The following is a 27,200-nucleotide window of genomic DNA, read 5'->3' on the forward strand; positions in this document are numbered from 1 at the left end:
CCAGTGTACAAGGATGACTGCTAGCTTTATGAATTAAAATTCTGCCATAATTTGCATAGAAAAGGAACTATACTTTTCTATGCAAAAGTACCATGCAAAAGTACCAGTGTCTCATCATCCAATCTTTTCTGTAAAGTAGAAAACGATTCAAATGAGGCACCAGATTCCTCAAGGAAACTATTTTTTGTTAAGAACGTAACAAATCATCTGAGGGGAAAACCCTGAAAAAAATGTTCAGTTGTAGATAACCTCAATCCAGACTTCTGCAGGGTAGTGAAAATTGTAGCAAACAGTAGAGAGAAAAAAGTTGAGTAAAAAACGTTATAGTTTCATGTTCTGTTCAACAGTTGTGAAGCATATTTAATCTACACCCTGCCTTGTGATCAACTTAGATCAACTGGCTCTCATCTAGTTCCCTCGCAAAACGCCAGACCCACTTGTCATTTAAGTGGGTTCACCACTTTCCACCTCATTTTAATGCAGAGTGCGCCGACAAGAAGCTCAGCATCCTGTCAGCAGAGAGAGAGAGTTGAGGATCCAAAGCAGAATGGAGGCTGGACTTAAGAGTTAGACATTCAGCGCCTGCCAACATCTCCGACCTCGCGGGAGCTCCTCTTTTCCAGCTATTCCCCCGGTCATCAGCGTCAACACAGAGATGCTCTTCTTCCTTTAGCTGATGCAAGCCAAGAATCTTTTTTGGCTTCCTCTCTTGATATAATACCACACACAGACAGTGGAACAGGAAATCTGCTAGAAGTAGTTTGTATTTACTGGAAAGAATGTCTCACTTGGCACAAGTGTGTATATGCTAGACTGCTCGCAAACTTTTTTTTCATCTTTCCTTTAAGCTCTTCATACCTGCTGTATTAAGTTGAAGTATTACTGAAAATCCCTCAACAGCAAGATACCGGACTTTGTTTTTGATAATGACTGGCCAGCATAGACAGACATCTGTACAGTTCTCACCCAGTTGTGGAAATGATACAGGCCGACAAGTCGAAGTGCTTAAGTACAAGGCAACTGAACTACTCTTGTTACCCCTCAGCCAAAATGCTTCTTTAGTTCTGAACATGGGTGGAAATTTTTAGGGGGGAGGAACTCAAAATTAAAACAAATCCCTGATGCTGCTGACTTTTCATTTCTTCAATATTGGAAAGGTTGTGAGGTGTTTGTTTTTACATCACGTTGTGATTGCTATATCAATTGTGATAAACACAATTCTCTTACTTTTCTTTTCTTTACACTAAGTATTGGGATGAAAGAGACTTTACATTCATATAACTCCGATATATTACAATGCGGCGTTTTTACACTTGTTCTTTGAAGTTTTTTCCAAACTAGAGTAATGCTGGAGGCAAGCCTGTACCACAGAATGAGTGAGTAAGGGATCCTTCACTTGAAACGAAATACAGGGATCAAAGAGGATGAAATCTGATGGGGACAGATGTCTGTTCCAGTGCCATTTACAGATTAATGGAGTTTGGCTACAGATGTGGCAGAGATCCGAGCTTGCTTATATGTGCATGTGATGATGCCAACTGTGGGCATCGGATTCCTCTTATGAGATTTGACTGGGGCAGAGATCCCGTTCTAAAATACTGCCAGGTGCTAAGGAGGTTTTGGGTTCCATTTTCTTGTCAAGCTGAGTCCTTTTCAGTATACACAGCCAGGAATGTACAACTGGTCACAGTTTCAAAACTGCAGCAAACAAGCCTTCAGCTCACTTTTACACCTCCATTTGGTAGTTGACTTCAGATTTGATTATTTCTGGAAAAAAAGAAACGGGTAAATGTTGATATTGCCAGTTCTTTTAGACCAAATTTCTCTTACGAGGACAAATGGAACTGATAACAAATAATCTCAATGTATTTCATTGGGAGTTTACTTTATTTATTTATTTATTTTTTACAAATGAAATAAGACCATATGTACATAAATACTTAGTAGAACTCTCTTTTTGCAGCAGTTATAATTTCACCAGTTTGCTACAAAAAATTCTACTTGTGCAAAATCGCTCAAGTAACTGGAACCAAAGTCTCTATAAAAAATTTATAAATATTGCCCTAAATCTTCAGCTAGATTTAGGTCTGGACTTTGACTGGGCCATTTTAACAAGTTAACATGCATTGATCTAAACCATCCATTGTAGCATTGGCTAAATATTTAAGGTAATTGTTCTGGAAAATGAACATCCTACCAACTCATCAGTCCTTTGAAACTACTCAGTGGTTTTTGTCCTGTATTTAGCTCCGCCTATCTTCCCATTAACTTCAAAACACATCCCCACTGCATGGTGCTTTAACCACCGACACCAGTGGGATGCTGAGTTCACAGTGATGTGCAGTGCTAATTTCTGCCACTCACTGGCCTGTGGAACAAAATGTTCAATTGTGGTCTCATTTTACCAAAGCACCTTCCTCCATAAGTTTGTTTTGTCATCTGAATGTGTTTAAGTTTCCTTAAAAAGGAGACTTTTATGATCTGGTGTAGTGTTTTCAAACCTAAATTTGCTTTTATCTTCTCCCCAAATTATCCCTGACCTGTATGCTGCGTTCCTTGATCTTCATGATGCCATTCGCTTGTCGACAAACCTCTAATGTCTTCATAAAGCAGCTCTTTTTAACTGCATATCCTCCTGACTACCAGTAGTTCATTTTTGTCCTCTGTAGAGGACATTTCTAAGCTTGAATATCTCCCACCCCCTGCTTTCTACTGAATTAATTCCTTTTGGTATCTGGAGAGGACATTTAGGGTTTTTCAATGATATCACATGTGAAGGGGTGGGATTTTTGTACATACATTTTTCTAACTCATAAAAATGCCATTTATCAGTAATAACACATTTTATGGGAAGAGACAAAGTAAGTGCATAAAACTTTTTATTGTGCAAATTTTGGTTTAAAATTTTGTTTGAATATTCTAAATAAGTCTTTTAGCAGCATATTACAACATTCTATGAATTATTTTGACTTTTATTGTAGTATTTAAAAGTTAAAAAAATTGTCCTATGTAGTGGACACATCATATTTCAAAAATAAAAACCTTTTTTCCAAAAACAAAATGTTTAAGTTATGATTAAGTTATGAACAGACGACAGTGACTTTTACTAATCCCACAACAACATTCATTAGCAAACATACCATTTGTTAAAAGATAAAAAAAATACACTGGAGCTTTTAGTTGTAATGCATTAAATAAAAATAAAAGGAAAAAAAACGTCTTTTTTTTTCAGCATTTGACTTGCTAATTAGTACCATCTTCATCAGTAATGGTGCTTTCAATGACTTGCAATTAAATTCTGGTACACAACAAATTTTATTAAATTACATAAATTATTCAAGTATGGTTTGTAATTCTGCAGACTAATATGTGCTTTCAGGTGAGAAATGCAGATAAAACTGCACCAAGTTCACTCATCTGTGAAAAGTGCACAAAACAGCTGGGCAGTGGTCAGAATAACCACAGCATATGATCCAGAAAATCATTGCACTTTATCCATGGTCATTTTTCAGGATGACAGATGAGACGAAAAGTTCAACTCTAACATTTGCTAATGCAATCCATCCTACTTATAGGCTTCATGTACAATGCAAAACAGCTTGGAAACAACGTTTTGAGTTCAGAAGGAGATACAGCAGGTAAAAACTAAACTCTAGGTAAAGCATCAATGACAGTCCAGATGGCTAAACTGAGGAAAAAGGATGTGTACAGGGTATAGAAAATGGAAACCCTCCTATATAATTACTAGTCATAAGGCCCCTGCTGAGCAAGCATGTCGACCTTAAGTGGCCACAGCAAAGGCAAATAAAGGGTCAGCTCCAGTAAAGGGTATATTTAGTCTGCCGATGGTGAGCTTTTTAAAAACAACACACCCTTGCACTGAGTCACATGGCTCTGGAGGATCTGAAAAACTTCCCTATAAACATGAAGGCAAGTGAAGTTAGCTAACTAGAAGATTACTGTGTGGTGTTCCCCGTCAAAGCATTGAATGCGGCTCTGTAGTCCAGTATAAAAACATAATCACCAGGCTCCCTCTCTTTTAATTAAAGGAGGAAAAAAAGTGGGGAAATTTTACTACAAACATCTGCAGAGACAGGTTTAGGAAATACCCTAGAAGAAGAAACTTTTGAAATATGAAAATTGTTTTCCTCTAATTTGATACCACACACAAAGACATGAGGGTAAAGCATTCCCTGAAGACATCTGGCTGTGTTTTATTGTTTTGGCATTATGCATGTGTTAATGGGCATATTGGTGCTTTAAGGTTGTAGATTTTAGTCACAAAGTTGCAGAAAAATGCATTGTTGATATAGTGAAGCTCAAATGCGACACGTTTGGGTTTTTGCAACCCAAAATTAAAATCAGGGGATGCATGGTAGTCACCACTCTCTAAAAACAATAATGGCCCTTTGAATTTACTCCTTTTCTTTAAGGCTACTGCAATGCTGGCCTGGCCTTGAAGCATGTGATGTTAGACTATTTTCAGAAGCTGTGAGAGTCCAGCTGAAGGTCTTGTGGTCCCAAACCAGGCAATAGTAGACACATTAAATAGCAGCGGCCATCTGCAGGTGACTTCATCTCCCACAAAGCAGCATACAGCATCTTGCATCTGTCTTGTACTTTTTCCACATTTGGTAACACAGACGTTATCTATGAGAGTCAAAATCTAGATTGACATTCCTGTCCAGTCTTCATTGCAAAATAACTCAAACTGATGTACAGATGCTTTTTGTCTCAGGATAATCTTAGAAGAAAAGCTGTTAAACTGTGAAACCCTTAGCCAGTGTTCCTTTGAGCTTCTGAAGAAATGCATCCCTACAGCATGACGCTGCTGTTCAAAAGCTGTGAATACTTTTAGGAGCTGCTTTATATCTGGATTTGAAATTAAATATCACAGGTTGGACATCTTTGTTAATTAAAAAAAAATTTTTTTATTGCTTTTGGCTTAGTGGTAAATAAATACAATTGGTCTTCATATGACAGTCACAAGGTTTTCCCACCAGTCTAGGAGCCTTTAATGAATCCGTAGCAATTCCTTCAAGCCCGCTATATTTTTCCCTACCCTTTCTGCTTTTCAACAGGACTCCTTTCTCTCCTCCAGGCGCTGATTTCATGGTGGTAATTTTGGCCGGCAGAGACACAAACCTCCTTTAGTTGGCTGTGTGAAAGCTCACCCATCACCCACAGGCTACTTCAACTCTAACAGCATGTCTTCCTGAACTTGGCAATCAAGCACACAACACACTAATTTCCCTGTTTCTTTTCTGCACACCACGAAGGGATAAGCAACACAAAGCCTAAAACTTTGAACACCTATCATGGTGGTTTCTCGTGATCTGGCCAACAGATTTGGGTCAAGCATTCTTTTCCTGCATAACACAGCGAGTACAGTTTACTGTTACAAAGAGAGATTAACAATTCATTCCTTAAAAGCTGGGTCATTCACTTCCTAGGGAAGTAGGTGAAGTCTCAACTTTTAGCTAGCTAATGCAGACATGCCTGTTTTCATAGATTAAGCAATATTAAGCAAAAAGAAACGATAAGAGGCAATTTGTGAACATTTCACCTGTACTAACCAGTCTTTCGTTAACTTCAGGAAATAGACAAGAGAAAACATCCCTTATCAGGGTCTTTTGTAAAATTTTCTGCTATGCCCTTATGGAAGGAGGATACATGTCGTATTTTCTTTCAAGAGTTCATTTGTTGCGTTTCCTATTTTTTTTTTAGGGATAAAATCTCCAATTTGTTCTCCTGCTTCATAAACTTAACTGTTCTGACTGGAATACTTTAATAGCTATTGTGGTGTGCTGTCTTCTCTGCTTTTGACACGTCCCTCCAACATGGACAGCTGAGCGAAACCAGAACTGTGGCTACGCACAGATGCAGGCAGGGCTGAGGCCAGTCGCCCGTAGACACGCACCTTCACAGCTCTTTTACTTTGATCATTTTAAGACGTGGCAAACAAGCTGAGTAAAAACCTCAGGCTCATTTAATCCACCAAATAGTATGTACAACCTAAAATATATATATTTTTAAAGTTGTGCAGTCAAAAATAGGCAGCAATTTTTGATAATTAGCCAAGCAAAATTAGCTGGTTGATCAACACTAAGCGTCAATTCTTTTGCAGGTTCTGCGCAAAGCACAGTAGATTTACAAACATGCTGGATGCGAGTCACATGAAGTCTCCAACATCAGCTCTATAGTTGCCTAATGAGAGAAGCCACTGCTTCAGTTGACCTCATTTTAACTCCCAAGTACACAGTTGCTAGAAATAAATGAAATTCTTCATGTCAAATTTTAAAAACCCTGAAAAATAAAAATGAAATACTAAAAAGAGTTTCCAGTGAGTTGGAAAAACTTAAAGAAAAATCTGTTTTTGCAATAAAAAAAAAAGCAAAACTGATTACATTTTACCATTGGGTTCATTATAACTGAAGTCTATTCAGCTTTATATCCTTTACCAGAAAACTGGGTTAAGCTTAAACTAATGCAGGAAAAAGAGGGTTGCACAAGGGGGAAAAAAGCACCTTAAGCAGACACCACAAGGAAATGCCGAGGGAAACACCAGAGGAAAAAAAACGTGGAGGAAAAAAAAGTTCATTCTCAGAATATTTTCACAGTTATATAACTGCATGTATTCCCAGAGAGTTAGTCAAGCTTCACTTTGTAACATTTATAGACATGTTTGTTTTTTGTCATCAAAATATTTTTCTCAAGGCTATACGTTATTTATATAGTTGTAGCAGCATTATTTATAAACTGTATTTTTAAGAAATAAATCCTCAAAGTTTTATGTCTTTAAAAACAAGATGCTCTGCTTTTTTTGCATTTTATGCTCTCCGGAAGCTCCGTTGCATCATAAAAAAGGTTTCTCTTCTTCACGAAAACCTTTTAAGACTCTTAAATGATTGATTGTTTTACATTTCAGCATGCAGTTTAAAAGCAAACAGAAGTGCAGACTGATGCCTTTGGATAAAACGTGCATCCTGTTACACCTTCAATTGTTCCACGACAGGAAAAACATCCAACATGTGTTTAAAGTCTCCTCTCATGATCAAATGGGGCTGAGCAACATCCTGTATTGATTGTTTAACACAAAGAAATGACAACTGTCTTCTACCTCCTGCTGACTTGTTTCTTTGAAAGCGTAAAACCACACCCATGGCATGTTGTTTTGCATGTTTTCAATTTATATGTATATTGTGTCCAATAATCAGGTTACTTAATGTAAAGTTACCTGGAGGGTGAAGAAAGTACATGCAGTCATTTTTTAAATATGCTCTTATGCCTACATAGTAAATATATGAACTTATTGTTCTTACTGCAGCCATATCTGTAGCACTTTGGCATTTGGAGAAAAGCTTTAGAGCTCTAGAGTTACAGTTGCTAGACTATGACTGAGTAATTGCTGTGTAGAGCAGTCACTCAGGAAAATAAAAGCAGAGCCAAGGAGCAAAGTTTGCTGTCCAAAACACCAGTGCAAGACAGCCAAGAAAGCCTTTCATTAAAAACACCATCAGGTACACAGAAAAAAAAAATCAAGAAACTTAAGAAATTGTCAAGTTAAAGTGAAGAAAATACCAAAAGCAAGAACGAGTAGCTTCAGGAATGATTGGTGGAAAAGCACAAAGGTAAAATAAAAACAAAAAAAAAACAATCAAATCCCAGCTTGGTCACCCAGGTGTGGTCATGCAGGAAAGGTTAAGGATAAAAGGAAACAAGCAAAACGTCAAGACAGGTGCAAGTGTGGGTTGGCTAAGCAGGTAACACTCGTTTTAAATCTTGCAGGCCTCAAAGCAGCTCAGTATCGGTCTGCACAGTAAACATGGAGTGAGGGAGGAAGAGAGGAGGTAGAGGAGTAGAGTTTCTGACCTGTGGCTCCTAAAAGATGCGACGCTCTTCCTCTGGAGAGAATTATAATATCCTCAGGCTAGGGAGGGCGAGAAGACACACAGATCAGACAAGACAGTTATGTGATGTGTTACTGTGCGCATGCCTAAAAGGAGAAGAAGGTTAGAGGTGTGTGGTTAGTTTGTCAGGACATAGTTAAAACAGATGAACACGTGTTATACATCAAAACTCTTAAATCGCACCACACTTTGATTAATATGCCAAATTTAACCATCCAAAGAAGAATACAAACTACTCTGCAAATAATAAATCACGTATCTAAGCGATGACAAACAATCTGAGGAACTTCAGCTCTGTGACATCTGTATCATGTGTTTGACTTTTTATCTGATAAAAGGACTTGCAATTTGCTGAAGTAATAACTGATTGCAAGGGTTTTTTCAAAATGATGTGCATCAGTAGTGAAATTTAAAGGACAGAATGCTTCCAGAGGAATTTGCAGTCAGCTGGACAGTTCTGTGTGCATGGAAACAAGATTTTTTTTTCCTCAGAAATCCTCTTGCTATTGTGACAGATGGCTGGGCCTCTATTCACAACAGTTTCCAGTCTGTTCATTTAGACTGCTTCCCTGAGCAAAATGAAACCCCCTACACCAAAGCTGAAAACATTCTTCCAGCAGATCAGCTTTTATTTCCCACTGTCCTCAGAGGAAAAAAATAATGCCTGGACTTTTTCCACCGAGAAAAAGTCCAGGTGGAAATCAATTCATTATCAACGTGCAGTGAGATCTTATATTATGATTACCAAGACAATTCAAACCCAACCAAAATGTGTCGCAAGAGCCGAGAGGTTCACAACTGAAATCAGGTCAGCTAAATCAACCCAAATATGCAGAATCATTTGTATTAGCCAGTTTCCCTAGTTTGGTGCATAAAAGAATAATCAGATTATGTTAAGCAGGGATAAATCACAAAAAACTGCTACCAACACTGGCATTTTTACTGACCCCATCTATCTTGGATGTGCTCCCAGGTTTACAGTTCAAAACTGTTTACTAAGAGTATTTCCTGTGTTTAATGAAGTAGGCAATATTGGTTAGGGCTGACTGTAGTTCAATGTAGAGTTCAAACAAAAATGATAACCTTTGCTGCACTGCACTTCCAATGGATGGTTGAACTTAAAGCTGGGAATGACACCGGTTTGTATGCAAGATAAACAATGAACAGACAATGAGAATAACCTGTGCCAGTGGGTCATGTAGAAGTATGTCAATCTATAAAATTGATTAAAAAAAAAACACTGTAGAACATAGTATTTGAAAGAAAGAAAGACACGCTCAAATAAAAATTTATTATAGCAGCTGCTAAAACTTTCAGCATTGCTGCCAAATCTGATTTCAGACTCGGAGCTGGTGAGTTTTCAGTTTTCAGTCAACTTTAAAAAAGTCAGATTTGACAATCCAGCTGGAAACTTCAATTGGACACATGAAACGGGAAAAAATAAAACTTTCTCCTTTTGGAATAGTTTTATTTCCTATCATTTTTATAAGAATCTTATCAATATAGTAACTTCAAAACTATCTCAGTGGAGCCGTTATGTTAACTCACCCTAAGTTCACATAATCATGCAAGCACCAATAGAAACATGTTTACAACAAGCACAAATATACAATATGGGCAATCATCACATAACATCTCCAGACAGAGTCTACAGAGCAGTAGGAGAAGCTGACAGATGCATAAGATTGATGAGCCTCAGGTCAAAGAGTGCATCCCCCTCGACATCTTCAGGAAGCACTTTGAACTAGATTTCCCTGGCTCCCACAAAACCGTGTGACAGCTGATCTAAAGTTTCTACAATGCAGCCACGAATCCTAATGACACCACGCCTTCATATGTCTCAATTCAGGATGTGCTACGGAGGGGCAACAAGTGTGGGTGGAGACGAGCAGCGCCCCGCAAACACCGCCCTTGGTGACACGGCGGTCCGTAGGGGTGACACAGAGGAAATGGAGATGTCACAAGTCTATAGTTTTTAATTGATGAGTGGAGATGAATGACAGCTGGGAAAAGAAGGTCTTTTGAAAACTTCTCAAACCAGAACAACGGTGGCTACGGCTGCACTTCAGGACCCTCACAGATTGGAGGTGCAAACTAAACACTTCAGCGCAACACACGATCTCAGTTATTTGAGGATGTGTTCACAAGAAAGACGGAGCTTTTTAGAGGTTTGCACCTCTAAAAAGTTCTTAAAGGGTTACGTTGTACTGAGACTGATGTGAACGCACACACACACACACACACAGTCTGATGCAGAAAGGCAAAGCAGACATATTAAAACAGAGTAGGCAGCTGGGAAGTGCTCCCATATCTCTGACAGTTTGTTATTTTAGCCCTCTCAGAGAAACACACACCCTGAGCAGCCTTCCTTGCTGTGGAACTATAAACATCCCAAGTCTCTGACAAGGCCGTCAGTAAACACCAGCACAGGTGGACGAGGGAAGTGAGACTCAAAGAGCAGAAGACAAAAAAACAAACAAGCTTTGATACAAAAGTCTCCCAGCACACAAAGACAAGAAATATACAAACAGACAAGCAGACAAAGACTTCTCCTTTGTGAAAAAGTTTTAGAGATGTATCACAAAACATGATAGCGTAGTTTTTAGATTTACGCAACACTGAATTTTATCCATTATAACTTTGATTCTACGATTGCTCCCGAGATAAGTTGGAAATAACATTAACAATGCAGTTTTACGCTTTATTATAAAGAGTCTGGTTTAGTAATTAATCTTCTAAAATTAAATACTTCTATAATCCTATGTGTAAATCTAGTTTAAAAACAACAACAACAAAAAGGACAAATAAGTTAATTCCAGCTAATCCGAATTTAGGATGAGTGGACACACATGGCTGCATCTTTAACAAGATTATCCAGGGTTTGGGATTAAACATCAGGAATGCTCATCTGCAGGCTCTGAGGAGAACATCTGGCTTTAGAAACCTGCCTCCTCATCGCATCCAAGCACAGCAGGAGGCCAAATTTTAATGTGCATTTCCCCTGATGCAGGAGAAAATTATCAGAAGAATGACCAACTATTTAAACAAAAGTTTCAAATATGAAAAAAATTAATAAAATAAAATAAAAAGTAAAATATATTTATATGTTTGGAAACAAAGTAAACATGAAGAATTTAATGACATTGTAAAATGGCAATTTTGTCATGATTATAAGATCCTCAGTTTTAAAGTACCCTCTTTTACAGTAATTGTATACTTTTAGCAGAACTTCACAATTAACTTTGGAAATGTTCAAAAGGAATTTCTGGGAATAAACAACAATGTGGAATATAATAATAATAATAATAATAATAATAATAATAATAATAATAATAATAATAATAATAATAATAACCAGAAAAAAATGCAAAAAATGACTGAAAATAGATCTGCGTTGTTCCTTAAACGTCTCACATTTAAAGGAAATTAAGGCCACGGCCCCTACATGCACTATACATTTTTTCCAATAGTTTTTCGCATCTATATTTGATTTTTGCTATTGTTGTTTAACTTGCAAATGTGTGACGGATGCCTTCATATGGCAAAAAAACAAAACAAAAACATTTGTTTGGATTGGATACAGCTAATTTAAATTACTCCCAGTTTTGACGTAATTGCATATTTCCTACATTTCCCACTTTATCCTCCCATGGAAAGTCTGTAGGAGTCAAATTAGAAAAAAAAATCATTAGAGACGCACTATTCCACTTGTTAGACGTGTCCACATGTTAGCTTGTATCTGGGAATACCAAGTGGGATTTACATTTCTCATGGAACGTCCACTGATATCCCACAAAGTGTAAATGTTTGCAGATGACTGAGGCGCAGGCAGAAAGAAAGGCTGAGGGTCATGGGAGTGTGTGTTGAAGAGAAAATAAGTAGCAATCTTCTTCTGCCTTTGTACAAATCCCGAGTAGTCCCACGTCGAGGGGGGCTTTGTTCTCGGTCGCTGTCGGGGGGCAGCGTCCTCCAACTTTTCCCCTTGCTTCCTTCTAGCACAACATTTATCATTCTCCTCACTCAAACAATCCTTCTAGCACACAATAACAACACCCCCTCCACAAGAGGCACCATCGTTTGGTTGCTTGGATACTTTTGATCCAACAAAGAAAGTTGTCAACGTTTGTCATCTCTTACTTAAAAAGCATCACTCTCCATAATTGCATCAATTTTATGCATCTGGTTTTAAAATTACACTTTCTGCAAAGATCGTTTTCTTTGTTGTGCTGCGTTAGAATGAATGAAGGAATTAATTCCTGAGTACGAACACATGAAAAGAGTAGCCTAAGAGGCATAGTTTTTTTTTTTTTTTTTTTAATTTTCAGGATTAATCCCCCTCTGGGGAGATGTTGCATTCTTCTGCTCAAAGAGATGTGGTGTATCTTATGCTGACATAATTGGATGCAAAGAAGGCACCCTGAGGCTTGTTTCATAGAAAAGCCGACTAACCAACCCACCGCCTTTTTATATTTCCGCCCTCAAAGGGGTGAACAGGTGCATTAGCAATAAGTGGGTAGATGATGGACGGTGGGCAGTGCACTCAAATACTGACCTATTTTTACATAAGGCAATATGTACTCATGACATAAACCTTCTGCAAACACTGAAACTGTTTAACTGGGAAATGCTAAAGTCTTTGTTTTGCTTGGATTCACCCAATTCAGCTGACTGGCCTGCACCACTTATTCCGCTTATTATGAATTCTGACGTCAGATTATTTTGCTTACTGCACTCCAATTCTTCTTGGTCTACAGGTCAAAGTCAGGAACACTGGACTGAGATACAAAGAGGCAGAGCTTACAAAAGAAACAAAAAAAAGGAGACAGAGAGCAGAAAGAGATTTGATCCGAACGAACGTAGATAAAGAGTTGAGCCACAAAAAGAGAGAATACAAAGAAGTTTTAGGAGGAAGAGCTGGGATGGAAAAGCCTCAAAACCCAGTAGCTGTGTTATTTTGTCAGGAAAATAAAGAGCAGCTAAACGTAGCAGCAACATACCGACACAGTGAACAGGAATGCAAATCAGCCCTGATGCAAATGTCATATGTCTTCAGGGGCAACACAAGACTGTCTTTATACCAGCCCCCCACCACAACAACACACTTCTCTCTGTGCAAAGCGAACCCTTCTTCACATCCAACATGGGGAAACAATGACAAGAGCAACCGCAGACTGCATCCTCCTTGTCCTTTACATTCAAACAAGCATCCAGTTAAAAAAAAAAAGCAAAAAAGGTGGTATGACACTCAAAAACTTCATGGAAGAGACAAACTTACTTGTCGGTCATAGCGTCGGCTAGCGAATACTGATTCATTAAATCTTCTTTGCACTTTTCTTCACACAGATGGAAACGAGTGAGTGAGGCTCAGCACCGACGCAGCAACCTAGATCTGTAAAACAGACAAACGTTTAGATTACACTATGAAATATTGCATACAAATAAGATTAAATAGTTATAAATGTCTATAGCATCTAAAACCCAATAAAGACATGAAAACTGTTAAATATGCCTCGTAATTCATAATTCACAAAATTTGATCCTGGGTTATGAGTAAGGATGCTCTAATCAAGATTTTTCCTCCTTCAGTTTTCTTTTTGAGTTATCTAAAAGTGGACGTTGGCCAATGCTGAGTCAGTCTGATACTTTAAATAATATGATGCTACTAAAAGGCATCTATGTGCAGAACAAAAGAATCCAAGAATCAAAAAATAAAACATTTTTTAGTTCAAGAGACAAGAAAAATAATTCACAAAATTTGATTTTTCAAAAGTAAACATTTTTCCCGTTCCAGAAATGTATTTAAAACAAAGACATGCCGCTGTAAATTGATTGCCTTTGAGCTTGTAGACAATTACTGTAACATCTTAAAAAATATTTATTACACCATCCAAATACTGGATTGGTAATCTACATGTTCACCCTCTGCAATAAGATTAATAACTGGTGATGCAACAAGACAAAATTGCTAATGATCAGGATTCAAACATTTTTCTTTTTTTTTTTTCTTTTGTTTTAGCCTGATTGGTTAATTGGCAACTAAAATTACAGATCTCTTTTTCTGGTTATTGAAAGCACAAAAGCTGAGTGACTAGTTCGTACTTTTAAAACACTATTTACTGTGGAAGTCTGTACTGAGTGACAAAGACTCGGCTCTTTTTAGATGTGTTTAAAAAAAAACAGAATTTTGAAAAATATCAAAGTAGTTTTTTTTAAAAAAAGCTATTTTCTGAAGACATTTTCTGCAAAAGAAAGTGGGACATTATGAGATAACAAAAAGGCTGAATATCCAGCAAAGGGTCTGGATTTTATCCTTCTGAACTTTCAACCCATCTGTCACAGAACTTGCTAGATTTCGAAATGTTTATTTTAGCTGTGCTAATCAGAAAACAGGATGAAGACGAATCAAAACGTTGCCTTTGGAACCCTTATGCATTTGCTTTAATGCAGAGCTGCATCACTCTCTCCAATTGTAAGCCATTGTATCTCGTATTTAATTGTTCACATGTGGGAATCTCCTCAATGCTATAGTAAATTACTGATATGTTTAACAGCATAACAATAGGAGATTATTTTTATCTCTGCTCAATAACAAGGAGGATTTCGCAGTTGTTAGGGCTACAACATACTGAATCACAATTGTAATTGCAATATTAATGATAGCAATACTGCATCCACACATATTTGGATGCAATATTTGATAGGGTATCATATTTCAAGTACAATGCATTCATATTGTGCTTGACAATAATATATATGGGCAGCTGGATGGTCTCCAAATGCCCTTAGTTTCCATACTATGCTTATATTTTTGTCATATGATGGAAAGGAATGAAGAGGATCTGGAAAATGGTTAATTTAATCACAATATTCAGTGACAGAATCACTGAATGTTTTTAAAGAAATCTACCAAAACACTGACGACCCTCCCAAAACTTTGGTTATTTTACTTGCAGTAGCTGGAGGATTGCTTAACTATGTGTGTATTTGTGAGTGTGTGTGCATGTGAGGGGGGGGGCGGAGTGTGGAGACGACAGTATGAGAAAGAAAACAGAAGGAAAAGGTCACTGTCCGAGTCTCTACTTTGCAGACATGCATCACTTCTTTCACAAATCAGACGTGCAAAGCTGGGGGTTGCTCCGAAGCTTACTGGGGACACTGTCACCATAGTTACTGGAGCAGCCCACCAGCCAGCTAGCTTCCACAAATAGAGCGCACCAAGAAATCCACCGGCTAGCAAGAAGACTTTGTATAGCTTACAGATGTGTTTTGCTTTACAGGATTCTGAGAGTTTAATCATGGTCTGGCATTAATTACAACTAGTTAATTTTACTGAATAGAAATTCCCTTACATGAATGACTTCATATTGTTTTCTATTATATTTAACTGACTGATCTTACCCTGCCTAACTGGAATATGTGCAAACTCCAAACCTGCTATTAGCTCCTCATTTTATCTGCCTTTAAAAGCTTACAGCAGTAACACATAGATTTAATAGATTAGACGATGCAATGTGTTGACAGACTGACCAGCCAGTGCAGGATTTAGGTACTTAAGCTGATAAATTTTAAATAGCAATTCACAACCAAGCCCAGATAAGACGAGGTGACCAGACAAGTGAAAGCAGGGTCTCGACCCCACCCCAAAGCCAGACGGGTCAAGCAGCAGCAGCAGCAGCAGCAGCCAGCATTTGTCTTCAGGGGATACATTTCACCCTCACAATTCCTTCCTACTTGTCTAAAACGCACAGCTTAAAAGCATTCGTCAATGATTCCTCTCTTTTTTCTGCTCATTAGCACATCCATCTTCAGGACTGTCAAGCATTAGCTATGCATTTCCAAGTAATTACAGCAATCAATTTAGAGGTAATTTCCTCTGGCAATTCAGCACCAGCGGAAATGTAATCAATAAGAAAAGATGCAGGAATCAGAAGCATCTCAAAGCACAAAAGAATAAACTAATACAACAAATCTAGATTAACAAGATGTAGATTTTTTTTTAACTGGCAATTGTGATGTGGTAACCTATGCTGTGGAAATAATAAAAGCAGGTCTCGTTTTTACGCTGGAAAAATTTGAAAAACTTTCAAAACAAAATGCAGCACATGCGAAGCTGCAAAACACTTAATGAAGTTAAAAGAATAAACTAGCTCTTGCAAACACTGTGGAAAAAGTGGTCTCCCCTATGCGTGCAGCTGAGACGGCGAGATGCTTACAGCTTGCTCTTTAATGTAAGAAAAAAATGGCATGCTTCTCTACCTGCACCCAGCGCTCACAAACAAGTCTCTCAGTGTCCAGGTTGACAGCAGCAACTTGTGGAACGGAAGATGACATTTGGACTTCCTCCTCTAGAACAAAGCATGTAAAAAAAAAATGTAGGCATAAAAAGAGAAAAATCACCAGGGCATTGACTTTCTGTACCTTTCCTCTGAAAAACACCACTGTGCACTTCCCATCGCTGCCTTCCAAAAACCTGCAACCTAGCAACGCTAAATTATTTACTTTTCATATGAGATTTGGACAAAAATAGCATGCACCATGCTGCACAGATCCCACACTGCACAAAGCAAATCTAAAAGACACGGCATTCATCCATATTCTGCAGAAGAAGAAAAAAAGGTGTCAACACTGCCATCAGTCATAACGTTCAACCGTGTGGACAAGGCATGTTCCTGAGCTGAATCTTACCATTTGGTCAGTGAAAACATCTTGCAAAATGAGGAAAACCAGCTCTTGGCTTGTACACACACACAAAAAAAAAACATAATCAAAACATGTGAGCACCTCTCTCTTTACAGTCGCCGGTAAATCTTCTCTCAGGTTCTCCCCCTAACACTCCCTCATCTCTATCTGCCTTCAGCGTCATAAATCCACGATGCTACATATGGCTGAGACATAGTTTATGCTTTCCAGATGCATTTTATTTAAGCGCGTGCCACCTGAGAGCGTGACAGAAGAAAGGAAAGCTTTCCGATCCCCATGTCACTGCTCGACATCGGAGAGCGACGGCGCACGGATCACGCCTCTGGAAAGGCGCACAATTGACGAGGAGGAGGGGGAGGGGGAAATTGGGGTACCGGGGCGAGAAGGAGGAGGGGGAGGGGGCCAAGGTTAGGGTCTTGTGTCTGTGGGAGTGTGGCCATTGTTGAGGGGACATATTGGTCTCTCCTACGACAGAGTGAAAAGGGACAGCAGGTTGAGGCGGTGCTTTCGCTTGCTCAACCTTTGCAGCCCTTTACTACGCATGAAAATGGAAACTGCACAGACTGTTTGCATCCCCCAGGCAACAATTTTGTGCTGCGCACACCAGCTTCCGTATGTGCAAATCCAACTAGCAGCATCAACAGGAAAATAAAGAAGAAAACTGGAAATGTGTTTCCCCAACGTCCCCCCCTATTCAAATCGTCTTCAAACATTTAACAGAAAAGTCCAACAGAAAAACACCTCCAACGGTTAGCTGTGATAACGACGCGCTCCAATAACAACAGAATGTACTGTATGTAGACCGCGCTCCCCACCTCCCCATCCATTCCCTTCCAGCTCTCTGCTCTCAGCAACACCACACTGGGAACCTTTTCAAAACATCCAAGTAAGCTGTCAGCGGCCCTGCAGCAACAGATCGGGGAGCTTACTGCGCTCTCAGCAGTATCACTCTAAAGCTGTGCAGTGTAACATCTTGGGAATGTTCACAGATTTCCTGGAGTTTTCAGTAATCTGATTACTGAATGCATCTTCTAGCAATTTGCACACTGGTTTGGGTCAATGAAAGCCAAGGAATGCTCTTTCTTCACTTTTACTGCGGCATGACGCACATCCTGCACGATAAATTGAGATGAAAGCGATGTCGTTTTAAGACCATTGTCGAGTATTACTATGCTAATTGCATAAATATAAAAATATATATAAATAACAGAAATTAAAAAAATTGTGGTGTCTCTATAAAAAAAATTGTCCTTCAAAAAAGAGGGGGGGAGGGAGGCTAGATGAGACAAATGCACCAGACTGAAGACTTATGTCTTCCAGTTTTTGGTAGATGGAAATGGAAATTGAGCTCATTTTATTTCATCTAATTGATTTTTTTCCCTATTATGACAGGCCTAGTGACAGGCCCCATCTTAATGTGCACGCCCTTTCCAAGGGAAAACATAGCAGCGGCAGCTTCAGCAGGGACAAGAAAGTTGAAAAGAGTAAGAAGAAGTTTTAAGAACCATGAATCATTTTACGTCCTCTTAATAATCACAAGCAAGTAATGTTCTTTCATTTAGCACCAAACGACCAACAAAGCCAAACATCCAACATTTACCTTCTTTTTAAAACCCACACTAAATGGTGAGGCAGTTTTGCTGAGATATCTTTGGAATGCGCTATGTTAACTCCAAGTGCCTTCACATGCCACATGTCTGCAGCTGATATGCAGCCAGATGCTGCCGTCTTTGCCAGTGTGAGATTCCTCCAGCCTGAGGGTGCCGGGGTACAGTGGATGGGTGTGGCAGGGGAGGTCTGTGGCTTTGAAATGGAGGTGGGGGGGTTTGCCCAAAAAGTCTGAAATCTAGCACACTTTTCACATCAAAGCAGCACTGACTGACTGGATGCCTCCAGGATCAAGACAATCAAACTCTCCCCCCTTTTTTCCTTAACCTGATATCTAAAAGAAAACCATCACTGTGAATATGAGCTCTTTCATCTTTCAGGTTACAGTCTGTATAAGTTACATTAAGAAGAAAAAAAAATCTGCCATTAACTATTCTATGCATCTCCGTCACAGATGGCTCCTTTTCTAAACTGATGGCTACAACAGCAGATCAAGATCAGGTGATTTGCAGGCAATTCACCCAGTCCTGCGACTGGAAAACAACCAAAAGGAATGCATGTGGCATGCATGAATAGTGTTCACCATCAAACCCATTAGGGGTCCAAAAATCTCTCAGGGCTGGCATGCAAGGAGCCGTGACATCTCTACCAAAGGCCTTTTTAGATTGGCAAATTGCATTTGGAACCTGAACGTGGTATGTGCTCTCCACTTGAGCTGGATCTCCTCCAGTCAGGGCAGATTTTAATGCACCCAGTTTGTAAAAAGAGTGAAAATCTGACAAACAGCCAGAGATTGGCCCGAGACTTAAAGCAGGCATCCAAGCAAATAAATGCTCACATAAAAAAACAAAACGAACAAAAAAGTCATTTTTGCACAAAGTTCAGATCTAAAAGAAGGCATTCAGTGAGATAGCCTGCGATCTGTACTCATTTCAAATGAGAACTATGGAAATAGGTCAGCCTGTGTGTGATTTCATGCAGACTGTTCTAAGTTAATTCCATACACTTGAATTTTATGGGTTCAATATACTTCTATCTATTCTTAGTTTTTCTCCAACAGTATTCAAACAAATCAAGAAGAAATGCATTAAAACTACATTTTTCATATGCAATGAATCCACCCATTAAAAAAACAACAACAAAAAAACCAGGTCAAGTGACAGTTCAGATAAAACAAATTCAGTTACACTGAGCACTTTTTGTACATGTGAAAGCAACGGACCGAGAAAGAAAAAAAAAAGTTGTTGACAACTGTAAATTATTAAAATCTGCTTACCAACAAAATCCACACACAACTGGCTATCATCATAACAGAAAATCTGAAACCTGCCAAAACAGCAAGAAGCTTACAACATAAACTCTACCCTGAGGGGGAAGTTTAAGTGACAGATAGAAACGCCTGAACCACTCATCGGCATGCAGCCCAGGGTTTAATGATTTGTCTGCTGCTGGTGAATGATCACACAGCAATATCCTGTTCTGGCTGGCTCTCCGAACCCCCTCTACCGCCCGCCACTCCCCGCCTTAGTCTGACATGACTCTGGCTCGCTCGACTGCCAGCCAGCCCGTCAGATTGACAAGATCCAGGTTTCTGCCCCTACGTCTGACGTGACCTAGCTGAGGACCTGTGGAATCAGGGCCAACGAGGCAGAAGAATTAGTTATTGAGCTCAAAAGGGAGGGGCATGTCAGCGCCGATGGATTCTGGTGAAACGATGAGTGAAGATGACAGCGAGGCGGGGCAGTAAATGGCACCAACAACAAACATGGGGGAACAGAGGTTTTGAAGAAACAACCGCTGTATTTAAGGGAGAAATTATCAATTATCATCATTTGAACATGTTCAAATGTTCAAATATTCATAATCGGTCATGAGATGTAAAGTAAACCAGCACTGTACTATACAGGAGGTGCTTTAAATCTCTAGAGAGGAGCTTTTAATCGTTTCAAACATTTTACTAGCTTTTGCGAGAGTATGAAAGCAGCAAAACTTATGCAAAATCTGCAAAATGATAAAATAGTCGAAGTGCCTGGTAAAAAGTTTTTGACACTCCAAATTGCATTTTTGTTACACACAATGTTTCTGACAAAGATCATTTGAGTGATATAAAACTGTTTTTCAAATATTACATTTATTAATGTCATGTGGTGTGGTAGGTTGTGGTGAGGAGATGACGCTGAGACCCGGGATATAGATGAAGATGATTTTAATAATGAATATACTCTGGACAGTCCAAACACAGGCAGCACGGCAGGAGAACTAGCACACGGCTAACACCGGTAGCAACTGATGCGGGACTGGACACGGGAGCTGACGCCGACTTAGGACTTAACAGTTCTACTAAGACGACTACTCTAGTTTAACCGACTCAGGACTTCACAGTTCTACTGAATGGCTAACTGACACGAAGACCAGGACAAACGACGTGCGACGAATGATGACTGACGTATGACGAGGGTCCGACGAAGAACACAGACAACAGGTAAGACTAAATACACATGGGGTAATCAAGGGAAGGAGACACACCTGGGAGACAATCAACGGGGGAAGAGCAGAGACAGGACTCACAGGGAACAGGATCATACAGAAACTCAAAAATAAACACACAGAAACACGGATCACGACAATTAAGGGTTAATAAATTATTCATGCCAAGTTAGCCCAATGTGACAAAGTTATTGTCCTTATACCGAAATCATGACTTGTGAGAAACTCAATTCCTAAACTTGAATTTTAAAAGCTGTACCCATGTCTGATGAAGAATGTTAAGGTTGGCATTTTGCAGAAAAATACAAAGGCATCAGCCATAATTTGAGTTAGGACATCAGATGGCAAAGAAAGCCAGAAATTTGGCAAAAAAGCCTGGTCAAGACAAATCAATCTTGACCAGATTGTTTCTGTAACACTGTAATAATATATGACTAGATAACCGTCCACTTGAGACGTTCACAGCTATACCCACAAATATGCTCCAGTTTCACTGAAATGCAGCTGAAAAGTTGGAAATAAACAGACTGAGACACAACAGTGTGCTTTTCATGCATTTCTTTACGTGATGGTATCTGAGACGCCATCCTAGCCCTTCAAATAAACTGTGGTTATGTGGCTGGGCTTCTGCGCTGTCAGTAAATGGGCTTTTGTTATTGCAATGAAAGAGCACCCTTGATTTATGCATGCCATGGGTAAGAACCCCTGAATGACCTCTGGGTGGCAGAGTGGCATTTTAAAGGTGAAGGAGATGTTTAATCTTTAAATGGGTGTTTTATTCTGACGTTATTTGCGTTTCAAGGGGAGTGACCACAAAAAGCGCTCTCTTAACATATTCATTTCGTTACAAATTATTGTGTGTGTGTGTGGGTTTTTTTAACCACGGGAAATTAGTGGTGAAAGTTTACGTAAAACAAGAAACACATAATATAAATAAAGTGCTATTTTTCTCTCTTTGAGCCTCTGTTGGAAGTTTGGGCGAGAGCGCGTAACAAGTGCAGCTGAGAACTCCGCGGCAGCACGATGCAGTGCGATACATGAGCAATTTCTGAAAGAAAACTCTGTGGTACTTTCCCAAACTACACCTTCATAGACTTAAGCTTCTTCGGTACGACACAAAAAAACTGGTACTCACTGTGTGGAAGGAGTCCTTTTTTATTATTATTGGTGAAGACAAAATGCGGCAACAGCTTGGAAAAATAAAAGTTTGGTTCGTCGCGGTCTCTCAGCTCAGCAGCATGGCGGCGGCGGCGGCTGGGGCCACAGACTGAATTCAAAACTCTCCGGGCTGTGATATCAACAGGCCGGGGGGGAGGGCGCAAGAGGAGACGGTGTGACGCTGCTGCTGCTGCTGCTGCCTGCTGCTGCTGCTGAGAAACAAACAAAAATGTACTTCACTTAAACATTACCATGGATTGTGCATACAAAATACCGACATTGTTTAACTTTAATTGAAAACGCTGCATTTAACTGTGAAAACCATCTATAAAATATGAATTATATTGAAAAAAAAAAACAATCTGAAAAAGCAACCTGAGTAAAAACTGCTCCAAAACATCGAATTAAATTGATACCTATCTCCAGCCATCATTGAATGAAAAAGTAGGATGTCTTAGGGCTGTGAGGATTGGAGGACCTTATTGCTGCATGGCAAATGTGCCAACATTAAGCCCCTCATTAAAAAGGCAACCAACCAAAACAACTCGAATGACCTACCGCTGATAAATGTAATTTACTAGAATAAAAATCTTACCTTAAACGAATCATCAATTCACTTATTAGCAAGTGCATCTGGTGAATATAAATTGACCTGCACCCAAGAGAAGCAGGTCACACCAGAACATCCTGTCAAACAGCTACCAAACTCCAAAAGGACTGTCAATAGGACACAAGTCCTATTGACAGTATAGCGCGATTGAGTCTATGGTAAAGTTTCCAGTCTTCCAGGATATAACTGTTTTAAATGTTTGAAAGAACAAACATGAAGAAGATGGTTTGATAGATGCCATTTTTGTAAAACTAAAAAAAAAAAAAAAAGAAAACAAGCATGTGTCCTCTGGTTATTTGAATTATCTTGAATACAACTTCTATTCTTCTCCTCAGGTGGTTTGACAACCTTTCACACCTTGAAACATGAAACTGAAACACGTGAGTCTCATTAGCAAACTTCTCACAAGTAACGACTCAAACACCTAACAGGATGGAGAGAGGTGAAGAGGGGTCAAATTGTGTGATTACCCAATCGATGATTTATGAGGCCAGGATTCCTTACACAAGATCTGAAGTGAAGAAACGTTTTGAATGTCACTGGAAACATCAGACAAAAAACAGAAGTCCAGCTGCCTCTTGCTTAAACACTTAAAATCGCTGGATTAGAAGTAAATCTTCAGTCAACTGAACTGTACAAGCTGCAAGTTCTAACCAGTATTATTGCCCATACTGTAGAATTTATCTCCTTCCTATCTCACTTCACTAACTTTATTAAAAGTAGAGCAGATCTGAGAATAAGGTGGAATTACCTGAAATTTCCTTGCCATCGGCTCTTTGGAACTACAGAGGACGTGCGAAGTAAGAGGCATGCTACCTCTGCCTACTCATTTCAGCTGAGTAGCATGTAGCATTATTTTATGTTTGCGTCATAGAACTATCACTTGCATCGTGGTCTATGTCTAGAGCAGTTTACTGACTAGAGAAGATAAAGGAGAGTAAACATTAGGAACATTATTGTGGAATTTTAGTATTCCCCTAAAAATTTTTCTTTTTTGCATACAAGCCTAAAATATTTGGTATCTTCTCACTTGAGTGGAGCGGATCTCTGCGGCTCCTCTGGTTGATTTATTATGGCTGTCATGGTCCAGCCTGTCACTACAGATGGACAGCTGTGCCTTGGCAGGTCTGCAATTGTGTCATGTCTGCTGTTGCCCTTGGTTTAAACATTGTTTACTGGTTTTATTAGATTTTATTCAAGGGTGACAGAATCCAGGGGGATGAATCCAAATGCACATCACACTTTTTCATTATTTCCCTCATGAAAGCATCTTCGACACCATGCAACGTTTTCCTTCTGCTTCACCAACACGATCACATGAAACCTAAGTAGAATAAATAAAGTTTGTGGTTTTAATGTAAAAAAGTGAGAAAGATCAAGGAGTATAAATACTTTATTATTAGAGTAGCGGGAAATTTAGATCTGCGGGGCTTTCCAAAGCTGTCTATTCGCTTCCGTATAATTTGCATTATATCTGCTGTTTTACATGGGCGCCACAGTTGCAGACCTGACGTATAATTACTTACCTTAAACTGTCTACAGAGCACTCTGTAGGTATAGCGCGATTGAGTTTAAAAGGTCACAGTACAGGGTCAAAGGTTACAAAACGTTTTCCTAAAGGACAAGTGAGCCAAAACATGGAGGAGGGAAAAAAAAAGAAAAAACAGACTGACTCTTGTCTTGTTCTGGAGGGCAAACGAGGAGGAGGAGGAGGGAGGGGTTATCCACAGCACTGAGTGCAATACAATACCATCTTTGAGTAAAAGTCAGATTACTGCTGGTAGAGGACACAACAGTGTGACAGTCTACCTCTGGGGCTGCTTTGTGGGCTTGCGGGAGAACCTGTCCAGTCTTAGCTGCGTTAACTTTTTTTCTTGTCTTAAACACAGCAAATAAATAGGCCGTACTCTTAAATGTGTTAATGTTGCCAGACATCAGCAGCTGCAGTTTTTAAACTGTTTAGTTACAGAAAAGCCCTTGATGATTTGAGAACTGAGACTTAAAGGCCAGCTGCAGTTAAAAAGGGGATGGCAAGTGCTGCCTGAAATGAATACGAAAAGCAGCTGGGTTTTATCTTCACTCACCCTGTGACATGTGCTGGGAAGAGAAAACAGGAAACTTGGGAATTTGTTCTGAAACCTTAGCGAAATACTGGTAATCCGATGATTTGTTGCTTAAACAGCTTTTAAAAGACATCAACATGACAGTTTGTTGCCCTTTACAATTCTTTGTCGTCACTTTTCACTTCAGTTTCTGCCGCTCTTGCTCTAAACTGTTACAGGTTGCAAACAGCAGCAGACACAATGACTTAACGATAACACGGTGTTAAACCTCATTAAAATGCTGGTTTAGATAAGAGTGTTCACCTTTGGAAGAGCATTTAGGGAGTGTCAGCAACATTCAAGCGCACAATGGATCTGGAAAGTAACGCAGTAAGGTGGGGACTTCTAGTGTAGGTATATCATCTACATGCCGGAGCTCTTCAGAGACATCTAGTTGGATATATTTAGATTCCCCAGTGGGTGTATCCATGCTGCAAGGCAGACCACAATTATTCATAACACTGAAAGAGAACCAGTGCTGGTCTGGGGTCATTCAAGAGGAGCATGCATGTTTGTCAACTGGTATGGACCAGGATTAACACCACAAGGGTCAAAGGTCGAGCCGTTATGGACTACTTACAGAAATTTGTAAACTATAACTGGAGTATTAAGTAAAAAAAATAATCCTTGATATTGAACTTAAAATAACTGCTGCAGGCTTAAATTATCTAAATCTTTATATGTAATACAAACTACCAGCAATGTTCAGAATGTACAACTTTAAACAGATGAAAAACATGTTTGTCACAGAACTGAATGGGCAGCAATTTTGGTTTGAGAGAAATTAAACTCATGATTTAACGTTTTAGACATAAAATTTGAAAGTTTTAATACAAAAAGCTTTAAATGTTTTGATTTTTCAAATTTTCCCTCAGAGAGTATTGTTAGAGGCGTACACATTCGGTGCCTCATGTGCTTCCTGCTCTTGATCCTCGCTCTCAAATGTTTTTTCATATGTTTGCTTTTTTGTTGGATAAATTAAGTTTTGAATACTGATTCGTCTACTTTATGCTAATTCTTTTTTGTTTGCTGAGTGTTTTTGACTTATTTGTGTACAGCTGTTAATATTACACCAGGTCAATAACTCTTGAATTCTTTTTATTGACTTACTTTTACATAACTTTCCATAGCTTCAATTCAACACTTGAATATGGGATTTTCTGGATAGATAGATGTTTTTCTTTTTCTTTTAGCATCATAAGCTGAATTTGACTGCACTGTAATATAACTAGGACTGAATTGGGATGATTGGATTTTGATTTGCTTATATTTGGATTCTATTATATCGACTTATGAATTGAACATGTTTGTCTTGTCTAATAAACTATGCATTATGATTTGGTAATATCTGAAAATGAAATGAAATGGTACCATCCCAGAATCTTCTCTTCTAATAAGACTTACTATTACCAACATATAACAGATAAAATCATACCTCCCAATAAAATAATTACTTTTGGCCATTTAAAATCTAATAATCCCTTACCAATTTTAGCACATTTTAATAGGTGATTTACATACCAAATACAATTTACAATAATTAATCAAAAAATATTTTGTACATGGAATCAAGAACACATATATCCCCAAAAAGTCTAAATAAAGATTTTGAACAGATAATTCTCATGATGACTCTTACAAGCGTAATTTAGAGAGATGGATGCACAGAACATATCCTTGAAGAAGGAATGTGAGGATTACATAATCTATTATACCTATTTTTAGAACAAAATTAGCAAAACCTGTAAAAAAAAAAAAAAGATTTCCAGGAAATAGTTTTCTAACAAAGCGTGACAAAACACCACCATCCAGTGGTAAGAAAGAGTAAATACAATTCATTGAAGATTCAAACGACGTGCATAAATTCTGCAGTTGCTTTATACAAATAAAGTAACTGCCAGAGACAATTCCTCTTCTTTTCTACACAGTCACAATGAACAACAAAGTCAGTGGAAATATATATTTTTTATTTATCCAACAATAGAAGAGAATTTAATGCTTGAAGAAAAAATAACCCAACAACATACATACAAACAAACAAACAAAATATGTTGGATTTCCGCACACGTAACGAAAAAAAAAAAAAAAAAGAGAGAGAGAGATTGCCCAGTTTCTCTGTAGAATTGTGGGGGACAACAGCACAACAGTATAATAAACTAAAGAGCAAAACAAACTTCTTAATTAAACATCAGACCTCAAAAAAGACAATGCAAATGCAATTGCACAGTAATTGGTATTTAATTGCATTTTAAAATTTGATGGTATGAGGTTTTGCCAGTGGGTTGGGTAAATATCCTTAGCTTTCAAAATAAAACATTAATTTTAGTATGTATTAAAAATTCAACTCATCAAAGTTCTTGGTCTTTATTATTCTGTTTTGTCGCTCTAGACAAATCTTATGTTGTACCAAGATTGTTGTTGTAGGGTATTATGGAAATATAAGAAGAAAGAGTCCATGATGCATGACTTAAAAATATTTTGCCTATCATATGTGATTAAGTTCGTTCGTTTTTATGCCTTCTCACTGTGTTAAAACCCTTTTCCTTTTTGTTAATCATGTATATATATCTAATATGTATAAATATATACGTAGTATTAGTTTAACTAATAATTACTAGTCTGCTT

General features: G+C 38.6%; 1 protein-coding gene across 10 annotated transcripts in view; it reads right to left on the minus strand.

The window, feature by feature from the left end:
* sema4d (sema domain, immunoglobulin domain (Ig), transmembrane domain (TM) and short cytoplasmic domain, (semaphorin) 4D) overlaps positions 1-21,982 on the minus strand; it is a 41,238-nt gene extending 19,256 nt beyond the window's left edge. The window contains exons 1-3 of one of the 10 annotated variants that reach the window (XM_081613113.1): positions 21,841-21,982; positions 13,186-13,299; positions 7,873-7,930 (exon numbers count right to left, since the gene is read on the minus strand). Coding sequence is in view for 7 of the 10 variants with exons in the window: in XM_008424472.3 (XP_008422694.2) it covers positions 13,186-13,223 (38 nt within the window). In the remaining 3 variants the exon portion in view is untranslated. Of the gene's footprint in view, positions 1-7,872; positions 7,950-13,185; positions 13,300-16,166; positions 16,938-21,840 lie in introns of those variants that run through there. The other 9 variants (XM_008424472.3, XM_017307860.2, XM_081613110.1 and 6 more) reach the window with 9 other exon arrangements.
* Positions 21,983-27,200: the final 5,218 nt, after the last annotated feature.

Source organism: Poecilia reticulata, chromosome 12 (genome assembly GCF_904066995.2).
Source record: "Poecilia reticulata chromosome 12, P_reticulata-male-v2, whole genome shotgun sequence".
Classification (NCBI taxonomy): Eukaryota; Metazoa; Chordata; class Actinopteri; order Cyprinodontiformes; family Poeciliidae; genus Poecilia; species Poecilia reticulata.